General features: G+C 35.2%; 3 protein-coding genes and 1 pseudogene across 3 annotated transcripts; all 4 read left to right on the top strand.

The window, feature by feature from the left end:
• Positions 1-235: 235 nt before the first annotated feature.
• Positions 236-2,388, top strand: LOC128155986 (protein unc-93 homolog A-like). The gene is made up of 3 exons (XM_052817929.1): positions 236-1,385; positions 1,661-1,928; positions 2,078-2,388. The coding sequence occupies exons 1-3, from the start codon at positions 516-518 to the stop codon at positions 2,293-2,295; spliced, it is 1,356 nt and encodes a 451-aa protein (XP_052673889.1). The 5' UTR covers positions 236-515; the 3' UTR covers positions 2,296-2,388.
• A 1,658-nt stretch (positions 2,389-4,046) lies between these two features.
• Positions 4,047-7,755, top strand: LOC128155615 (uncharacterized; annotated as a pseudogene).
• Positions 7,756-8,373: 618 nt separating this feature from the next.
• Positions 8,374-10,508, top strand: LOC128155614 (protein unc-93 homolog A-like). Its single transcript, XM_052817413.1, has 3 exons — positions 8,374-9,480; positions 9,783-10,050; positions 10,137-10,508. The coding sequence occupies exons 1-3, from the start codon at positions 8,593-8,595 to the stop codon at positions 10,406-10,408; spliced, it is 1,428 nt and encodes a 475-aa protein (XP_052673373.1). The 5' UTR covers positions 8,374-8,592; the 3' UTR covers positions 10,409-10,508.
• Positions 10,509-12,340: 1,832 nt separating this feature from the next.
• LOC128155304 (uncharacterized) lies at positions 12,341-21,801 on the top strand. The gene is made up of 22 exons (XM_052816944.1): positions 12,341-12,600; positions 13,903-13,979; positions 14,065-14,180; positions 14,554-14,643; positions 14,870-15,126; positions 15,328-15,428; positions 15,525-15,619; positions 15,782-15,894; positions 16,081-16,205; positions 16,420-16,512; positions 17,165-17,337; positions 17,568-17,663; positions 18,060-18,188; positions 18,286-18,429; positions 18,523-18,607; positions 18,836-18,936; positions 19,236-19,386; positions 19,900-20,037; positions 20,211-20,396; positions 20,969-21,196; positions 21,402-21,515; positions 21,654-21,801. The coding sequence occupies exons 1-22, from the start codon at positions 12,482-12,484 to the stop codon at positions 21,779-21,781; spliced, it is 2,859 nt and encodes a 952-aa protein (XP_052672904.1). The 5' UTR covers positions 12,341-12,481; the 3' UTR covers positions 21,782-21,801.
• The last annotated feature ends 360 nt before the right edge of the window (positions 21,802-22,161 follow it).

Raw genomic sequence — 22,161 nt, 5'->3', positions numbered from 1 at the left:
ACTTGCAATCTATTAGATATGAAAAATAATCATTATGGGTGGACTACCTTAAAGAAATGTTCACCGTTATTATCCGCAGTTCTTAGAAAATCTACAAATCATCGAATACGATGAATGTTACATAATTAGGGTTGATTCTACCTTGATTTAAAACTGCTGACATCGGCCAGATACTGATCTTAAAGATATTTAGATGAATTATTTCAGCTACATGTCTTGTCCTACTTACTGAACACACATGAACCCTTACAGGTGCCTAGCAATATTCGTTGAGATGAAAACGATATTGTATGAACAAGTGGTAGGGTTGGGTAGAAATCCAAGAATGTCCAATTTATCATTGTTGTCTAGTGGATCCGGGACGCTCACAAAATTAAGATAAAAATAAACAAGCGTGGGGTATCATTGTCCGAAGGTCATCATGGGAATTTGCTTTAGGTGTTAAACTATCACCTATCACACCATCATATTGTAGCATCGCCACAGAAGTCCAGCTAGCAACCACAAAGTTTACGATGAAGATCTGTTTTGGGTGTAAAACTACCGAGAAAGAAGTTGGAATAAGTGGACGAGAAACCTGGAATGTTGTGATCATTTCCCTGAGCTTTTTCGCTGTGTTTACTGCCTATCTTGCTTTACAAAACCTCCAGAGTAGTTTGAACCAAGAGGACGGACTAGGAGTAATATCGCTGTCATGTCTCTATGCATTCATCATTGTATCCGCCATCTTAGCTCCCTGGATCATAAAGACGCTTGGAATTAAGATTTCACTGCTTATTTCCTGGGTATCACATATTCTGTACACGTGCAGCAACTTCTATCCAACCTTTGCAACCTTGATACCGACATCTATTCTACTTGGATTGATATCTGGTCCATTATGGACTTCTCAGAGTGTGTTTATATCTAACAACGCATATTCGGCTTCCGAGTTAAATAGAGCCGATACGCATGCCACTCTCAGTCGTTTAAATGGAATTTTCTTCACCTTTTATGAACTAACACAGATAACAGGAAATTTAGTTTCATCCTTTGTTTTAAACAAGGATGAATATAATATGACGTCAGTTATTACGTCAACATGCGGTTGCAATGACTGTCCCATAACCACTTCCGGTAACGAGACGAGCAAAATCGTGGAGCCTGCGGCGCCAACAGTCTACCTAATGTTGTCGATTTTCTTGGCCTTTGATGTGCTTGGATTTCTTTGCACTGCGGCCTTTTTGCCCTCAATTCCTAAAAGTGAATGGGCAGAACAATCGAACAAAAAAGAATCATTTACAGCCTGTTTCTCCGCTTTGCAGGATCCAAAACTTGCTTTTCTTTTACCCTTTATTTCAATTATGGCAATGGAACAAGCCGTATTGTGGACTGATTTCACAAAGGTTTGTGCTTCAATGTTACAAAACAATAAATTAACTGTATTTCGTTTACAATGCTTTAAGGAGACTGGATGTTCAACACATTAACCATCAAAATCTTCCTAAAATTTTAAGATATGAATTGTTAAGCTCTAAACTATGATACTGTAAAGAAAATAATCCATAGATTTAACGTTTTAAACCTTCCAATATTTTTTATATGACTGACATACTGATACTGCAATAGTAAAAATGTTGATGAACGTAAATAATCTAGAGTCTCTTAATTCTCTTTTCAGTCATTCATAAGTTGCATCTTTGGAATACAGATGGTAGGTTTTGTTATGGCCAGTTATGGATGTGCCACCACCATCAGTGCCTTAGTGACGTCACGGATAGCTAAATACACGGGGCGTTATGTTCTTTTTTCCTTCGCGGCAGCTGTCAATTTGGCAATTTTTATCCTTTTATACGTATGGGTTCCTACGGAAAACCAAAAAGCATATGTATTCGCTATGGCTGTTATGTGGGGCCTAGGAGAAGGTATCTGGCAGACTCAATCAAATGGTAGGTGAAATTTTCATTTTCTCTTTTTCTCAAAGGAAAATGCCGTTTTATATAAACTATATATATATATTTTTATGTAAACGTTTTTGAAATTAATGACAAAAAAGAATAAAATAAACTGAGGTGTAATTTTATTGGAATATTTACAGCATTGATAGCGTTACTGTTCCCAGAGAGGACGGAAGCAGCCTTTGCCAACTACCACTGCACGAAGGCCGCTAGTTTTACTGTGTACTTCGTCATCAGTTTATACGTATGCGTCAAAGTCAAGTTGTTGCTTGTTATTGTTCTCCTGGTCGTTGGTTCGGCGATGTACGCCGTTGTGGAGGTCCACGTGTACAGGAACAAAACTACTGTAAACAAGTGAAAATAATGGGTTGGATTGTCGATTACTGATAGACAAATGCGAGCTGGTGTATTTTACTAATTAACAATTTTCAATAAAATGATATATGATCAATCAAGGAATAACAATTATCTTATTGATTATTTTGGCGTTATGTTATTATACATCTACTTATTTTTCACTATATACTGTAAACCAATTTTTATTCGCGGCGACTTTATTTCGCGATGAACTGCCGATTAACTAGTTCACGACGACTAATGTTCGCGACCAAGCCTTATTCAGGCTCTATTGTTATTAAAACATTAGACAAAGGATTGATTCGCGGCGAGAAATATTCGCGACGACAAGGCTCTTGCTTACCTCGCGAAAATTTCTCGTATAATATGCGAATAAAAGTTGGTTTACAGTAAGAGAAATTCGATATATTTCGCTGATTTCCTGAAAATCTCCGTAAACAAATTGATTCCCTGCAAAACAGAATGATTCCCTGCAAAAAGATTTGTCAGTTCGATAAACGAATGAAAGGAGAAGTTCCGAATTATTCCGAATAAAATCATGAATATTCATAGCCATATGATATTTAAATTCTAGTTGCAACATCCTTTTTTGATTGGCTATTATTCATCTTTATCCTATGATATAAATTTTCTACGTCAAAATACGACGCGCGTGCAATTTGATTTCAATACTTTGACTTTATAACTTGTTACATATACGAAGAATTCTTTTAATTTGAACTTTTCCTGATTAATTGTTTGTATTGTTTTAATAAAACAGTTAAAAGGTCAAGCAAGCCTATTAGCCTCGGCTTCGCCTCGGGAAATAGACTTACTCTCGGAGAACTGGAATCTTGCTGACTCCCTCAATGGTTCAACTGTATACTCTTACCTCCTAATAAATGTTGTACCGTTTAATGTCATGGCAAATATCAGATGTTTTAACTAACAAGAGAGTGCTTGGTATAACACTATCTATCAAAAACCAACAAAGTTGTATTGTTTATTATTCATTATCACCTCAATAATTTTGTAATGCTAGAATCAAATATTACTCGGATTTTATTCAGATGACAATGTTGACTAGATTTATACACCAATAATCCAGTACATCGTGTCTTTCTAATGATCAGCGAAGACTGATTCATAAAAGGTTTCGATGCATTAAGATTGCACGGACTTCTAAACGCACGCAATTAGCCTAATTCATTACGAACAAATTCTAAAAAAAATTAAAAGTTTAAAAATTTAAAAATTATTTGATTGCAATTTTCTTGCATGTCAACATAATTACCGGGTATGTTGCATGTTGACATAATTATCTTGCATGTCAACATATTTATCTTGCATGTCGACATATTTGATAGAAAAATAACTTGCACACAAGGGGCAGAGATATTTAATCGTCGCCTAGCTTGATATATACAAGATTATCAACCCTTAAGATAAATATATCGGTATGTACTAGTTATTCCACAATGGGAACTGTTAGCATAGCGCAACATTACAGATTTGTGGTAATTTATATTGCATGTGTAAACAATGAAGTGCATAAGTCTTTAACTTGACACCTAGTATCATGTCTATATCGTGCACGGTATTCTTGTTTTGCAGGAAAATGAAATTTTTTCTTTGCAAACTGATATGGAATATTTTAGATGTTAAGAAGAATAGTTGTCAATCACCTCGAACACCTCCCCGAAAGATAAACATCTTTTTATTTCAATTTGCAACGAACGCCATTTTTTCATTTTTGAAAAGTCTCTAGACGAGGTAACAACCATTGTTGTAAAAAAGTTTTACCGAAATATCAAACTCGGTCTGGACCAAGTAAAAAATGCGTTATATACATTTTCTGCCCCTGCTGTGCGGCCTAAGCTGCATGGGATTGGGTCTGGCGAACGAACAACAGTGTCTGGCAATGCATACATTTCAGACCACGTACAACGATGTCCGCAACAAGGCCGAGGAACTTGCTGCTTTGGTACAGACGCTTAAAGTCCAACTCGACAACACGATCGAAAGTAATTGTGGCGATCTTGGAGCTAATGGTAGGCCCTTGATTATAAAAGAATAAAATTTATCACATGTTTATCTCAATATACGGTGGATATCACTCATGGGATTAATAGAATCATTCATTATTACGAGTGTGGGATAGATAAATTCCCCGAGGAGGGGACAAGATTCACGGTCGAGGAAGGGGCTCTATCGAGTCCTAGACCGTGAGTCTTGGCCCCGAGGTGGAATGTCACTATCCCACACGAGTATATAATGCATTATTATTTTTCTCGCATTATTTAACAATAGTTTTATTCTGGTTGTAACGCGTAATAAAAAATTATTTTATATTGTATAAAGAATATTGCCTACGTCATAGTCAGACTAACGTCAAAAACACACAACTCGTTGGATAAAAATCCTATAACATCGCAAATCATGAGAGATCCTAAATGAATATCATGAATGTGTATCCTCATGTACATGTGCGTCTGTTTGTGATTAAAAAAAAAAAATAATATGAATGTTTACCTAAATGTGTTTGTTTATCTGCAAGCTGCCAGCAACATGTACTCGTACAATTTAACGCACTGTGATTTCGAGGATGGGGTCCATATGTGCAATTTTACTCAAAACACCGACGACCAATATAATTGGTTGCTAGACAACGCACTCCCTGACCATACTTTAGGCTCAAAACTGGGTGAGCCAATTTATTAACTCAAACACCTGAAATATTATCAAATTTTACATGATTTTAAATTTAACATGTTCATTTTATATTATTTTTACATTCTGAGTATATTTTTATAACGCCTTCTTTTTATTACAGGACACAGTTTAAAGTCTCAACATCCTAGTTATGTAATGCGTGTTACGTCTAGGCCTTTTAATCCTGCACATGCGTATTGCATACGATTTTTCTACAAAGCAGAAAGTAAACAGAACACTGCTGGAAAATTCAGTGTTTATTTGCAGGTAGTCAATAAGTCGTATTTAATTTGCACATGAGCTGTTCACTTGTAAAATTCTTGAATTAAATACATTTTTAAAAAATCTGTTCACTTGTAGGAGGGGAATTAGAGGGGATCCCCGGTCTTCTCGGTGACAAATATTCCTGCGCATGACTGGACACTCGCTGAAATAACTCCCGACCCGGAATATCTAAGAAGGCAATTCCAAGTGAGTACGATAAAGCCTTCTTAAAAGATCGTCTTGATGTAGGAATGTTTTTTCTCTCATTGCAAACCATAACACCTATATACATACATGAAAATATACAACAGGATTGAAAATCTAAGCCATTTATTATTTTCATTTTTTCTGCAAAATCCTTCCAACTTAAAAATAACTCTTTGTTTTGGTCTTTTTGTTATGTTGTACTATCCAGATTATTTTGACGAGGCCGAGTACATTATGAAAGCGCGGGGCTTTGCGCATCTTTTTATTTTCATGAAGCAGTAGCTCAAAAGTTATAAACTTTTGAATTGTAATTTTGTACAAAATTAACAATATATGTAAAGTTTATTATTTGGAAAATTGATTTTATGAATTTGATAGGATGAAATGCTAAAATGGTGCTTACGCGTAATCGTATCTGCATAATTAAGAGAAACATAATAGCAATTTTAAAGAGTTACAAGTATTTTGTTCATAATTAATTCATATGCCAATTATACTACAATGTCCAAACGTTTTGGAGAAAAAAAATCAACTTTGATATCATCTCTAGACCAAACCACGAGGAAAACATAAAAAAAAAATTACCATGTGGAGACTTTTTACAATAGTCATAACAACAAATTTAATTTTTAAATGAATTTGTGGAAGGACAATAGTTTTCATATATGTGAGAGACAGAAATACAAAAATATGGGGAAAATATGAAAATTTAGTGCGTTTTCAACGAAGTTCAAAAGGTCCCGATCGTAAAAAAAAAAAGAGAACACTTTTGAGACGCATTTGAGACCCATAGGAAATCGGGGTGGTTAACATATTATTTTTTATCTTAAAAGAATTGATAGAGTTGTAAATCTACACGCAAGAAATTCCATCAAAATATCTAGGGTACAAATGATTAGACTCGGCCTCGTTATACATATATGATTTCAAAACCTTATAGCTATCTAAAGACTACTCAAGGTAGTGCGAAACACCCGCGAAAATAATTATTTAAAATATTTTCTCAAATACAGAAAATAATGGTTTAATATATATTGTAAAAGTTATTCTTGATGGGTTTTCTGAAAAAATCCGTGAGAAATAGAGGGAATCATACTCTGTAGATAAAAAAACATATATATATATATATATATATATATATATATATATATATATATATATATATATATATATATATATATATATATATATAATTATGAAAGCATAATAAAATTTGTGGACAATTCTTGATGGATTTAGTACTAAAAGCAGGGAATTGAAATTCATTACTTTGATTTGCAGATTGTGTTTGAGGCTGACCATCTGAATCAGTACGTGTATGTGGACGACCCGAGTGTTTATATCGCACCTTGTAGTACCGAAGGTAAAGTTAATCTATTCTAAACTTTATATCTGCTTAATTTAAAAGAGTAAACAACAATTACTTTTTTTCGACTACAGTTAAAAACAAAAGTTCATAAGCGTATCTGTGTTCCAGGAATCCGATTTCCGCGGTGTCCTAACGGGTCTGTGATATACAATGTCAGTGGAACGACCACATGTTATGTGTTCCACGTTGAACCAAATTAAAAACCTACTTAGATGCCATGAAAGCGTGTAAAGCGAGATGGCCCCAGGCAAGCCTAATAGCCATAGAAACTGCAGCTGAACAAACGTTTATTTCAAACATGATCAAGAACTCAAACGGTAAAGAAAATATATAAATATAATTTATTATTTCTTGTACATTCACTTTTCCAAAATAGTTATTAAAATAATCTACATTCTATTGTTAATAACAACAGAGATCGTATTCGTTAATTAGGTTACCGCTAACATTAATGGATAAGTCTGTTGATAGATGGAAAAATGTCATGTAAAAATATAATTTTTCAGCCATGAGGCTTGCCGCCGACTTCGGACTGTGGACGAATGGGAACGACCTTGACCAAGAAAATTCGTTCACGTGGACTGGTCAGGCCCACCCCGTCCCTCTCAATTACACCCACTGGCACCCCGGGCAGCCCAACAACGTGGCTGGAAACCAGAACTGTCTGTTGATCGAGTATCCGAGGTATGACTATGAGTGGGGGGACGTGTCGTGCTCCGAGAAACATGCGTTCATCTGCGAGATGACGTTTGACCAGAAGGCTCGTCAGTCTAATTTTAATAGTGGATCGATAATAGGATAGATGCACAGGACCGTGTGACCGTCAAGAAAAACTGAAAATGTAACGTCTAGATGCATTTTACAACTGTGTATTCAATACATTGGTGTATCAGTGAGACTTCTTGTTAATAAAGAACTGAAAAATTCAAATTAGTTTTTACTGCTCGAACTTATTCCCGTGTAAATTGTTCCAACCCAGTTTATACTAGTATAAATTTGGTAACTACTAGTATTGAATTAATTCCTTATAATTTGGTTTTCTGTTATTGATTGTTAAAAAAAACCCCAGTCATTTGACTTTTGAAATAACATGAACTTATACCAAAATTCAAACGTACCGTTAGATGAAATAATACGTTTTTTACGTCAGTGATACAGTGACGCAGGCAACATTCACTATATCCTATTTAAACTGTTTTTTAGGAAATCAGAAAACGCGTTACAACCTTAAATCATATTAACCATACATACATGTACATGTAGTAGAGAAGAACATAATTTGATAGTAATTCGTTCTTCAGAAAATGAACAAATATGATGCAATGTCATTCATAGCAACAAACGGTGGACTAGAATATGTGAATTAAATTGTGCATTTGACTATAAAATGAAAATCTCATATTCTACTTCAGAATGACGACAGCAGATTTTTTTAAGCAACGCCAATGAAATATTGATATTGAAAGCTGTAGGCTACTTGTCATTGAATGCAAAGAACCCCTTATTTTCTCCAGTGCAAGAGTTCTTTTTAAGGTGTTTCATGGTAATCTTATCATCATAGAACTTTTACGGACCTCCTTATCCTATCCGCCATCTTAGCTCCATTTATAATAAAGGAAAGAGCATACCAGGGCGACATTTATCGACGACATTTTTCAAAATTCACCTGACAGAGTAAACAAAACAAAATGGTTGGATATACAGGAATGCATATTATTATCTATCACTACTTGTGATTGAGCATAGTCACAGAAGGTCAACCATTAAATGAAACATACAATGAAGATCTGTTTTGGGTGTAAAACAACTGAGAATGAGGTTGGAATTACCGGACGGGAAACCTGGAACGTCGTGATCATTTCCCTGAGTTTTTTCGCTGTGTTTACTGCCTACACTGCTCTACAGAATCTCCAGAGTAGTTTGAACCAAGACGACGGGCTAGGAATAACATCGCTGTCGTGTCTCTATGCATTTGTCATCGTATCCGCCATCTTAGCTCCCTGGATCATAAAGACGCTTGGAATTAAGATTTCTTTGCTTATTTCCTGGGTATCACATATTCTGTACACGTGCAGCAATTTCTATCCAACCTTTGCAACCTTGATACCGACATCCATTCTACTGGGACTAATATCCGGGCTACTGTGGACATCACAGGGAGTCTTTATTTCGACAAATGCATACTCTATCAGTGAAAACAACAAGGCGGAAATCCACGCCACTCTCAGTCGTTTGAATGGAATTTTCTTCACCTTCTTCGAACTTACACAGATAACGGGAAACTTGATTTCATCCTTTGTTTTAAACAAGGATACTGCATTCAATACGACGATGTCTTCTGCTTCAGCGTGCGGCTGTAATGACTGCCCTGTTGATGTGCATAGTAACTCAACAAGCAAAATCACGGAGCCTGCGAATTCGGCAAGGTATCTTCTTATGTCGATTTTCCTAGCTTTTGATGTTCTTGGATTTTTGTGTACTGTAATATTTTTGCCTGCAATTCAAAAAACACAATGGGCAGAAAAAGCAAATGGTAAGGAATCCGTAACAGCCTGCTGCTCTGTCCTACGCACAGATCCTAAGCTTGTCTTTCTTCTGCCCCTGTTTTCCATTGTTGCAATGCAAAAAGCCGTTGTATGGACAGATTTTACAAAGGTTTGAATTTGAATATTATTTTTTAAGAACTTCTAAGAGGCTGAAGGAGACCCGTTGGTCAACAAACTCACACCAGATCTATCTAAAATTTAAAATATGATTTGTTTGGCTATAAACTATTATCTAGTTTATAGAAAAATTCATATATTTTATCCTTGAGTTTGGGTATTTTCCTATATATATTTTTTATATATAGAGCTTTTCTTCTAAATGAGATCAATACAGTCTTAAAGTGACGACGATCATTTAGCAATATTAAACAATTTGATTGTAGTTAGTTATACATTTTTCTTTGTTCATAGTCATACGCCAGTTGCACATTTGGGATACATATGGTAGGCTTCGTGATGGCCAGTTATGGATGTGCCACCACCGCCAGTGCCATTGTGACGTCACGGATAGCCAAATACACGGGACGTTACGTGCTTTTCGCCACTGCTGTTGCCATTGATTTGACCATATTTATTGTTTTATATTTCTGGGCTCCGACAGCAGACCAAGAGGTTCACTTGTTTTCCATGGCTGTCGTGTGGGGTTTGGGCGAAGGAATTTGGGCAACACAATTCAATGGTAGGTGAAATGTTTTACTGAAAAGATATAAAGAAATACAAAAATTGTAAATTGGTTTTATAATTCTAATCCATTGCAATTTACAGCATTGATAGCGCTACTGTTCCCAGAGAGGACGGAAGCAGCCTTTGCCAACTACCACTGCACGAAGGCTGCTAGTTTTACTGTGTACTTCGTTATCAGTTTATACGTATGCGTCAAAGTCAAGTTGTTGCTTGTCATCGTTCTTCTGGTCGTTGGTTCGGCGATGTACGCTGGTGTGGAGGTCCACGTGTACAGGAACAGACATGTTGTGGAAAAGGAAATACAAGTAGTCAACGTTGAGAATAATCCAGAAAATAAAACAACCAAGCTATGACGTCTCTGGTTTAACGAACGGATACGTTTTTTCTGTATTGATAGATAACGAATTATTGATAAAAAGAAAATCAGTGTAAAAAGTTGCACACACTTCAAGAGATACTACGAAAGCCGAATAGGGCCACATAAAAAAATATTTTTATCTCGTAATTACGAGAAAAGATCTCGTTATTACGAGTAAATTATCTCGTTATTACGAGAAAAGATCTCGTTATTACGAGAAAAGATCTCGTTATTACGAGAAAAGATCTCGTTATTACGAGTTAGTTATCTCGTTATTACGAGAAAAGATCTCGTAATTACGAGAAAAGATCTCGTTATTACGAGATAATTTTCTCGTTATTACGAGTTAATTTTCTTGTTATTACGAGAAAAGATCTCGTTATTACGAGAAAAGATCTATATAAAATGGTGCGTTTCTGAAAAAGAATTCGACTGGATCACACTTTAAGTCTATCTTTTTCATTCCAGAAACGTTGATTCAATTTTGATCAATATTTAAAAATAACAACGATCATTATTCATTAATTTTTACATATCAAAATGATTGGTTTCGACATTTTATCTGGTAATAATAAAAGGAAAGAACTTTATGTAATTTTTCTATTCAACTTATATATATTATAATCCCACTCCGAAGTAAATACCAGGTAGTCCTTTAGTCGTAAAAACACAGTTTTATTAGTTACAGATAACTTTAATGACTAATAGTTTCAGTCATGGATATGGATACACAGGATTTACCCGAATTTGTGTTTTATATGTTCATACACAACCTACATGTATATTGAAAATAATTGATTTTATATAAACATTTTGGAGTCTGAAAAAAAATAACACATATCCTTCTTAATTATTGACATACAGTTCAATGAATTTTTTAATCAATTTGCTTTGCTAATTCTTTTGAAATTTCTTTAAAACTGCTTGGTCCAATTTTATATCAAATTATGCATTTTAAACGATGATCATGCTAAGTAAGTGTATATTAATAGACATTGCAGTAGTTCATACACTTTATATAAAAAGAATAGAATAATGAAACGCGCCATTTCAAAACTAGATCTTTTCTCGTAATTACGAGATAATTAACTCGTAATAACGAGATAACTAACTCGTAATAACGAGATCTTTTCTCGTAATTACGAGATCTTTTCTCGTAATAACGAGATAATTAACTCATAATAACGAGATCTTTTCTCGTAATTACGAGATCTTTTCTCGTAATTACGAGATAATTAACTCGTAATAACGAGATAATTAACTCGTAATAACGAGATCTTTTCTCGTAATTACGAGATCTTTTCTCGTAATAACGAGATAATTAACTCGTAATAACGAGATCTTTTCTCGTAATTACGAGATAAAAATATTTTTTAAGTGGCCCTATTCGTCTTTCGTAAGATACTCTAAATCTCTTCACAAAAATATGCGAGACAAGTAATGCTTTGGTAACGAACAGCATTGCCCTTTTTTAACGAGAGTCAAGCAGGCAAATGCTTTTGTGTGAATTTACCTCTGATTACTAAGCTGTGTGGAACTTTTAGACTGTTTGCAATCACAAAGCTGTATGCAAAATATTCTTGTTAAAATGATGATTGATAATGCTGGATTTTGCGTTCTAGTTGTCTTTTGAAAACACCCATGTAGCTACTGTTACATTGTACCGATACATTGTACGAGCTTTTTGAATTGTCGTTCGTCGCCGCAAAAAGACAGATGTGTCACAAATGCATCTCAAAAAAGTTATTTTGACGAATTTATCAAATCATACCATGTGAAATTAAAAAAGATGAAAATAACTTTCATGATTTTTTTAGTCATGAAAGTTATTTTAGATTTTATCCGTCAACATTTTAAGCGTTGGGGATCATGACTAAATCGCGCTATGTTGAATAAATACGATAAGGCAACCCTGGAAAAGTTCATATTGTTGAACAGTTCACATGGTACATAATCTATCGGAGTGTCTAACTAAATGGTTACCTATATGTTTACTTAATTCCATTTAGTCCTAGAGCTGATGTAGAGTAAATCTTGGCCGTAGAAGAGGGTTTTAACTGTTACAGGGATGTTGTACGCCGTGTTGCTCTTTTTACACGTGCTCTGTTGTGGGGGGTTCGTTCTGGACGGACTTTCGGGACCCGCCAATCTGTACGTGTCAACGCACGGAAGGGACCACAATAACGGGTATACACTGTGTTGATTTGAATACACAAGTTAAAGAACTACGTGATGTTCCATGCCTAATAACAGTGTCTGTCAGTCCGTCGGTCTGTTAAGGTCAGTTGTCAAAATTATATCTATCAAATGACAGCACTTCATTTCTTTAAATAGTACAAATTTAAAATGTAAATGCCTTTTTTAATGAATCAAATTTGCGCAACTAAATGTAGATTATCACATCATTTAATTTCTACCAATCACAAAGGAGAGGAAGTGCACAATGCGGAGACCGTAAATTATATTAACTCTTTATACAGTTTTCCAAAAAAGACGGTAACAATGTCGCTTTGCAGTGTTTCAATGACTGTGACGATTAAAATTGCGATATAAAATCATAAATATGTAGTAAGTGTAACGGCCATGCCATCAAGGACTTGTGTAAAACTCATTTTAATACATAGAATAACGATATATTTTAAATAGAGTTAAAGAAACTGTTCTTTTTTATTAAGATCATTTTTGCATCATGCATCAAATATTACTATTACATGTACAATCATTTGCACCAAAGATTACTATTAAAATCATCTATTTTATTGGATAAAATTCTGTTCGGCACTAGGGAAATAATTTTCTGGTGATCTTTATTTATGCAAGACAATGATTTTCGTAGATTTCAAATCTTAAAAAGTGATAAAACGAAAAACCCCAATAAAAATTGATATGAATGAAATCTAGGTTTTAACTTGTCAGTACTAGTTGAAAGCAATATTATACAATATCCTTTTATATGATGTGTTCTTGTTTTTGTAACGTTTATTCAAATGTATACAAAAAATGTTAAAATTCGATACGGTATGGCTAATATCTGTAAATAAGTTTGTTTTAATATTAGATACGGTAAAAGTACATGTAATATAAGTCAAACAGATGCTATTGCGTGGTATTAACTTTGATTTTATTTTAAAAATACACTCCCTCATTATACGATTTCTTTCTACCTACTTATAACAAGTACGTTGTCCACATTTCTTAGTTTTAGACAGGCAAGCTTAAAAGGTATTTGTAAAAATGTAGAGAAGGCGACATATATGTAAAAAAAGAGTCAATTTTTGTTTGCTGTTCGGTATTTTCTCTAAAGACGGAAAACTTTTTAAAAAGCTCAACTTTTTTAGTTTAAGACTAAACACTGATAGGTGGTTATATCAAAGTACAAATCACAAAGCCCGATCTTGTCACATTTGGTCCGTACCATTTTGTTTTGTCAGAGTTAGAAATTCTTTTTAAGATGTTAAGTTATGATTTTAAAATTCTTATTTTTTTCAGACACGAAATTCACCATCCAGTGAGAACCCTGTCGCAGGCCTTGTCCCAACTCAAACTGTCCACTTACTCCAATAGAGGTCAGTCTTAGAACGAATACCGATTCCATGTTATTTTTATATAATTATTCTTGGTTTCTTTTTATAATTCTGTCCTTTGCTGTAGATGTTACCATTAACCTGATGCAAGGGTACCATGATTTGGATGCAACTGTGCACATTACCCACAGATCCCCTCACACGATCACAATTCAAGCACATAAAGATGAAGAAGTTCACGTGGTATCAATTGAACCTTAAATCTCCATTACCGTAAAAAATTCAAAGGAATTTATAAAGAACATTTTAATGGAAAAGAAATGATAAGGCAAGAAAACATAGCTGAATAATATACGAGTACAATTTATCAGTAATTTAGTAGAAGTCTACGATTTTTAAATTACTGTAGACAAGGACTGCGCATGGAACCCTTTTTCTTGCTTCCTCTGTATTTGTGTCCCATATTAGCAACAACAATTTGTTTCTTTATAATGTCTCTTTTGTATTATTTTTATATTATAAATTCGCTGACATTTATTACTTAATATTTTACATGAGAACAAGGCAATCGTGTTGAATGAAACATGCAATGTTCTTTTATATCATTTTGTTGAAGACAGGGGGAAAGAGAATACCCAGCAACATGTTCCACAAAGTAACAGACACAGCCATACTCCACAGGCTTCCGCCGGAGTCTCGACACAAGGTGCGTTCTGATAGGCTCCTAAAGAGAGCGCGCGAAATTTGAATGAAGAGTGAAAGTTAAAATATGTATTTTGCAGTGTGCACACGTTAACTTCGTTAAAAAGTCTTTTTAATAAACCGATTGGTAAAGCCCTGTGCATTTGTAACATACTAGTATGATAATTCAAATTTTTGTTTTAATACAATCATGTTTGTTTGTTCATCAAAACCATTATCACCTATTAAAGGTGTACCAAATGAACCTTTCCGATGTTGGAATCACAGATTTGGGACATCTTACCTCATATGGATTTTATCACAACAGAGAAGCGCCCCTCGAGGTGTTTTATAATGGCGCACCTCTACGTCTTGCGAGATGGCCGAACGAGGGGTTCATCAACATCAGACAAGTGCTGAGTGGTACTCACGGACGACGATTCTCGTACGACAGCGAGCGACCAAAGAGATGGTCGTCTGAAAACGATCTGTGGGCATACGGATATTGGTAAAAAAAGTTTGTATACATTAAAAATAGTTTAACTGAATTGAACAAACCTTGGATTGCAATATTTTTTCAAAGTTCAATCATAAACGTAAGCAATAGTACTGTATAGGGAAAGGGTACTATTACTCAAGCCAATAGATATCTTAAGTATGACACTCTTGAAACTGTTTTTTGTACTAATTAACATATGCATGTTTTCAGGTTCTGGAGTTGGGCGGACATGGGTGTGAAAATCCACTCTTTAGATGTCACGAATCACGTGGTAGAACTTGAACGTGACACCTGGTATGGTCTGAAGGAAGGTAGGCAATCTGTCATACGGTTTAGAAATCTACTCGATTTAATAATTTTGTTGTTGCTGAAAATTTAACCATATGCCTGTTCTTTTTTCATTACAGGACATTATAACAATCAATCAAATGAAGGGATAAAGTATTCGCAACAAGGTGGATATTTCAGATTCCTGAACGTCCTTGGAGAGATCGATGAACCGGTATAGTTCAGTGTCTACCTGGACCTGATGATTGCTTAATGATGTTCATAACCATATGAATGCATTGGTGGATGTATGCAGAAAATATTGCTTTTAAGATTTCATACACTACTAGTATGTTCGTTTATAACAAATGACACAGACCATTCTTTTGTTCATTAGGGCGAGTATTACATAGACAGATCCTCGGGAGTCCTCTACCTATGGCCGCCTACATCTACTGGTCTCAGCAGTCATGACGTCATATACACATCTATCATTAACGATTGTTTCAGGTAACAGAAAACAATTAGCCCACATTAACTGGAGTGTTACTCGCGGTCTACGGAAATACGTTACATACATGTAGAAGACCTCACTTTGCCTATTTATCATAGATGATGGCAAAATAAGCAGTAATCTAGTATTTCGTAAAGTTTATATATTAATTTCTCAGACATCAGGTTATTCATTTTTTTCAGCCTTGATGGAACAAGTACTAATGTGGTATTTCGGGGATTTACACTGGAGGCATGTAGAAGGTTTGGGATTAAAGGAAACAATGCTCACAACATAACTGTTGAACAAATGGAGATCAAAAACACAGGTTTGTGTTCAATAAATTGAAATATCCACTAATCTGATAACGACAATTGTAGTGTCTATATTCGAGTTCGTGTACATTAAAATAGGGTGCTTAAACGATATCTATAGCTTCTAAAGTTCTGTTTAAAGTTTTAATCGGTCGTGGACATCGAAAAGGTCAAATTGAATTGCATTCAAATAGTATATATAGATATACTCCCAATTTGCATCAACAGGGTCTTACAATGTTTTCTTTTCGGGAGATTCACGTGACGTCACAATCAGCCGCTGTAATCTTCATGACGGGGACGGGGGCGTCAGTTTAGATGGTAAGAATTACCTTTATTTTTAAAAACGCAGAATTTATGGATTAAACATGGCTTTTTTACATCTGACTAAGGTGGTGCTTAGGTTTAAAAGTTAAATGGTCACGACTTTCGTAAAAAAATTAATATTCCATTTATAATGTTTACAATGCTTTAGTAAGGCACACCTAATAGTCAATCGAAAATTTGAGCGTCATTCGTCGAGTTAAAAGCGACATGCAGAGCTTTCTATTGTAAACTTTTTGGATATGTCAACAAAGCTCAGGTCACCTTACTTTTAAAATTTTGAATGAAAAAAAATTCTAGGTTTAGATGTAAAATGAATGTGTTAAACGCTAGGAACTGTTTTTTGTGTTTAAAACTAAAACATAGATAAAAATATCATCTTTAAAATAATTTTTGCCGATGTACTAGTATTGAACCGATGTAAACGTTTCACAGGCCTAGTTTTTACACGAAGAAATATGAGTTCTGTATCTTGCTTATAACTCTACGACTTACCCTCAAACTTTGGTTGACCATTATGGAAGCATTGTCAACAAGTAAAATGGAGAAATAATATTTAACCAAAATCGTGACCATGCCCCTTTTCCTTTTATTTATAAACTGTCGTCAAAATCTGTTAATTTTACATGACTGTTTTATAACTGATCAGGGGGCGATCGCGTCACGCTGACTCCCTCGGGAAACTTGGTGACAGATAACCTTATTTGGAGATTCAGCCGAGAAACAGGGGTCGGGGCCAATGCTCTGTCTCTAAGGGGAGTTGCCGCACGGGTACAATATAACGACATGCACACAGGGCAATACACGGCCATTCGGTGGTCAGTGAGTATTTATTTAAAATCATTATTAATAAGAGTCAGGAAAACTGCATATTGAGCGAAGTCTTCAATCGAAACGTGCCTTTGGAAATACAATACATCATATCACATACAGGAATTTAATAATAATGATTTGAGACTGTAAAATATTTTTAGTAACATATTCAGTTTTATTTGGATATTGCATAATACAAGAATATCATACCTTATCACCCATTGTATGATACTATTCAGGGGAACGATCACGTGATGGAATACAACAACGTCCACCACACGTGTCAGAACAGCTCCGACTGCGGAGGGATACACTCAGGACGAGACTGGACTGCGGTGAGAGCCATTTACATTATAATCGTCGTATAGAATATAATGGTTGTTCTAATACGCTATGTAAATATGTAATACATGTATATGTTTTAAAAAGTATTGTCTCTGAAGTTTATCGCCTTATATTGTTTTATCATTTATTTAAGAAACAAAACCATCAGCTTATCTCATAAAATACAATGATCTCATTAGATCATATGCATACTGTTGAAATAAGACCAATGGCGCTTGCTCTCTGTATTATAAGTCTACCTTATAGTATAATAGTATTATTATATTATACTATATAATATTAGTATTGCACTATAGGGTGATCTTTTATTAGAACAACAGGCGCTTGTGAATAAGATTTACTTGTTAAATTACCAGGCATAACGATTAACTTGTGTTTTCATGCAGAGAGGAAATATAATCCGTAAGAACCATATACATCACACTCTGAGGAGGGTCCCGGGGGCGGATGTCCGGGGGATCATGCTGGACGATCAGTACTCGTCCGTGACCATCGAGGAAAACGTGTTCTATGACGTACGTGGTGGGCGGGGCCACTCAGTTTTAAAGTTCCTATTTACTGTACATTTAATAATATCAATGCATGTATTTCGTTACTCATATATTTCTAAAGAACGAAGTTCATACAAATATCGGAGGTGGACGGGACAACATCATACGTGACAATGTTTTCTATAATGCCACTTTGAACGCAATGCAAGTGGACCACAGAGGCACCGCCCATAGTGTGGACACGACACTCTATGACAAACTGCGGGTGAGATACTTCATCTCTGTTGAAACAAGTTGCGTTATATTAATGTTAAATTGAAAAATTGTCATTCAACTGGCGAACCTGTTTGATGTACAGAAAGTACCTTTTAAGACTGGGATATGGGCCTCGAAATATCCAAAGTTGGCTGTCATTGAATCGAACAGTCCAAGCGAACCAAGAGGTAAGTCTGTTTTTTCTTGAGATGATAAAAATGTAACTATAAGGAATAATCCTAGAAAAAACCAGTATAATTTGTAGACGTGAACATTTACAGGGTATGTTCAAACTTTCATTAATTTTATAACGGCGACATGATGGGAAAAACCCCTTGTGAACATTTTGTAAAATGCTCGATATTTGATATAGAATCGTTTACGGAATATTATTTCATGAATATAAAACTGAATAGGAAACCAGATCTACAACAACGTATTCTACGGAGCTAAGACTTCGTCTATACGTGGCCTGGTACAAAATGTGGACTGGTTTAACGTGTCGAACAACGCCTACGTAAGTAACGAAATGCATCGGCAATGATATATTCAATAGTTGCTGTAAAGTAAAAGAACAATAACTTTGTGTGTTGTTGTGTAGTGCATTTTTAAAGATGATGCCTATAGGATATACGTAAAAAAATCCATAAAATCCCAAAGGTGTAAATACAAATATATAACTTGTATGACATATACGATTAGATTTATAGAAACAGAACAAAAAGGTTAGTTATTTTAAAATAACTGAAAATTTTGCAGACAGATGACATTAGTGTTGTATAAAAGTATTAACATTGGTTAATATTAATTTTGTAGTCAGATCTGACGTCAGACTTCTATGACGTAGCAGTGCGGGACTTCCGGCCTCAGTGTCAGCTGGCAAAGTTCGCACATAGAGTCCATTTTCCGACCCCAATACAACTGAACCAGGTGGGTCCACGTTTCGCCGTGGGACCTAAATACAACGGTATATAGCTTGTTGTTGTTTTTCTTTTGTTTCTTAAATCAATACCTAGAAGAAACGGTAATATAAAAATAGTGCCAGTTTGGGAGGGTAACACTTGAAATTGACACCCCGAGGAAACCATTGTCAACCGACGCGACGCGGAGGTTGACAATGGTTTTCGAGGGGTGTCAATTTCAACTTTTATCCTCCCAAACAGGCACTATTTAATTTATTATACTGAATGTCTTGATTTTAGAGAATTTTGTATATTGCTTTTATATAAAAATGACGTGAATTCTACGGCGAACCGTACGCGCATAATTTACGCGCATGTAACAATTCGTTGTGTTACCCGTTGCTAAGTGCGTTGCTAATGCTGAGGGTAATAGAACGGATTATTAACTGCGTCTAAACCAATCAGATTTCAGTATTTCACATGAAAGTATAATAATATATTATATATCAATCAAAAATATATTAACAATTAATATGTTGTTTTTATATTACATGTTATCACATTTTACGTGTTTACAGAACACGTGGCGACGGCCCCTGTCACACACAGCTCTCCTTCCCCATGTACCACTTACCCACCGGTCACACATGTACCCAAAGGATCTTATCTACCGGACGGATCCGCCCCCAATACAATACACGCAACCCCCAAACAGGGTTAGACAAATACATGGTATAGTGGTACAGTGAAAAGGCGTTCATTTCAGCTAAAAATTTTAAAGATATTATAGACATTATTTTTTTTTTTACAATGAACTGGTTGCTATACCGATATTAACTGTGCAGGATGTACCATTCCCTCTCTATTGCATTGCTTGTGCAATTTGAAGGATGTTGGTTGTATGTGGAAAAATGCGCCTCACACCCCGGACTGATATCTAGAAACAAAACTCATTTTCACCGAGACACGAACCCTGGTGCCAACACCAGACAGTCTCTCTGTCTGCAGCGAGTGTCTCACTACGTCAGCTACTGTGGAGCAGAGTCCCTCTTCTATGTTATTTTCGGACCTACGGGTACGTTTACATGAACTTTGCAATCGACCTAAAAAGGTTGCTTTAGTCAGATTCTAATTTTCTATAAATCATTCAGTCATAATTACTTCCACTATCCTTTGATTCATTTTAAAGTTAAATAATGTTTACTGTAGAGAATCGATTTTAATTGCAGATTTGACATGTCTTAAGGTGGCTCAATACACTTTGAAATAGTTGCTCAAATCAGCAGAAAATTAATTGATGATAGATAGTCGGATGCATAAGAAGTATTCAAGTAAAATAAAAAAATTGCAATTTTGGATGAAAAATTATTATTTTCATAAATACGAAATTCCCAGGCGCGCGGAGTCAACTTGTGATATGCGATTCGCAAGCCCAATAATTTTACGATATACGACCAAAAATATTGATAAAAACGATTTAACAGAACATTTAAATCGCTATTTGTGAAATAAGTCTTGATGTAGTGAGGTACCTCAAGTTTTAAGATATCATATATTCTCCAATGACAACACGATTGGGCATAAAATACTAATGTGAATGCTATGGTTTTCGAGGCTAACTGTTTTTAGTACGTTGTTGATTATCAGGGGCGATGACTGTTGGGGGACACGAGGGCTGCTACTTCGCTGAATATGGCTGTCCTGACCACAGCCATAGCCTACCAAAGGTTGGCCTTATCCACCACGACGCCTACGCCGAGCACTCATTAAATGCCTTACACAATGAACACAACTGCCTCTCACGCGCATTTCCGCAATATCGTTATTGTGGTAGTCACGTTGATTATCCATACACCAGCATATTTTTACCGACAGGTATAGCTCTTCTATCTTTCATGTACCGCTTGGTTTTCCATCGATTAAGATACAATTGTGGATGTCAAGGTATTCAAGGAAATGATAATGATGTAAAACATTGATTTGATTGATTTTAAACAAGGATGTTTTAGAATGACATTGATATTATAATTCTAAATTCAGCTTTTTCAACTTTGAGTTTCTTTATATGTCATTGAAACAGGTAAAACTACAACAGCGGGTGGTGGATGTTGGATTCAAATGGACGCATGCATAGCCGATTCTTCTATACAGTTATCTTTTTATGATGCGTTGGGACAAACAAGTTCGGGATCAGGTAAAATTAGGACTAACATAAGATAATCTATTTATTTTCTTCTTCATTTTCTTTAGATTGAACAATACATTAATAAAAAAAAATACGGATGAAACCATCTGGAATTGATAATCACTCTTGGTCCTGTTTCTTAATCAGACAACAGCCAGGAGATCTGCTTTAACCGGGCGGCCTATTACTGGTATCACTGTGGATCTCACAATACCTACCCTGTTACAGCGTTCTTCCGTCCACAAGCAGCTTCCGCCACGTACCCGCCGTCTTAATAAAATGTTTGTTGAACTTAGCTTTTATTGTCCTTTACTGATACTCTTATTCAGAGGTACGTACATTTATATTCACACAGAACAATACCATGTAAAGGTGATGCTATAAAATAGATACATAAAGATCTATATTGCATGTTGAATACAAAATTCTAATGCCATGTAAATGTAAAAAATAATTATACAAAAACATATAAAACATCTCATACTATATGTCATATATAAAAAAAATTGTATACAAAATATGTTGTAAAAAGATTTTAACATTTCCGCCTGAAAAATAACCGTGGGTTATCTTTAATAGTGTTTAAAAACATCAAGTTCTTCTATATGCTTTTCATCGAAAGGTAATCATTGATCCAGGTGTGTGTGTATATATA

The sequence above is a fragment of the Crassostrea angulata genome, chromosome 7 (assembly GCF_025612915.1).
Source record: "Crassostrea angulata isolate pt1a10 chromosome 7, ASM2561291v2, whole genome shotgun sequence".
Classification (NCBI taxonomy): domain Eukaryota; kingdom Metazoa; phylum Mollusca; class Bivalvia; order Ostreida; family Ostreidae; genus Magallana; species Magallana angulata.
Note: the sequence above shows the minus strand (reverse complement) of the source record. Positions and strands in the feature narration are given on the sequence as shown.

Bases quoted from the DNA above. Each gene is read 5' to 3' on its own strand.
- LOC128155986 (XM_052817929.1), top strand. From the start codon at position 516: ATGAAGATCTGTTTTGGGTGTAAAACTACCGAGAAAGAAGTTGGAATA. The intron at 1,386-1,660 runs GTTTGTGCTTCA...TTCTCTTTTCAG, and splicing joins TGTGGACTGATTTCACAAAG to TCATTCATAAGTTGCATCTT. The intron at 1,929-2,077 runs GTAGGTGAAATT...GAATATTTACAG, and splicing joins CTGGCAGACTCAATCAAATG to CATTGATAGCGTTACTGTTC.
- LOC128155614 (XM_052817413.1), top strand. From the start codon at position 8,593: ATGAAACATACAATGAAGATCTGTTTTGGGTGTAAAACAACTGAGAAT. The intron at 9,481-9,782 runs GTTTGAATTTGA...CTTTGTTCATAG, and splicing joins TATGGACAGATTTTACAAAG to TCATACGCCAGTTGCACATT. The intron at 10,051-10,136 runs GTAGGTGAAATG...TGCAATTTACAG, and splicing joins TTGGGCAACACAATTCAATG to CATTGATAGCGCTACTGTTC.
- LOC128155304 (XM_052816944.1), top strand. From the start codon at position 12,482: ATGTTGTACGCCGTGTTGCTCTTTTTACACGTGCTCTGTTGTGGGGGG. The intron at 14,644-14,869 runs GTGCGTTCTGAT...CACCTATTAAAG, and splicing joins CGCCGGAGTCTCGACACAAG to GTGTACCAAATGAACCTTTC. The intron at 17,338-17,567 runs GTGAGTATTTAT...GATACTATTCAG, and splicing joins ACACGGCCATTCGGTGGTCA to GGGAACGATCACGTGATGGA.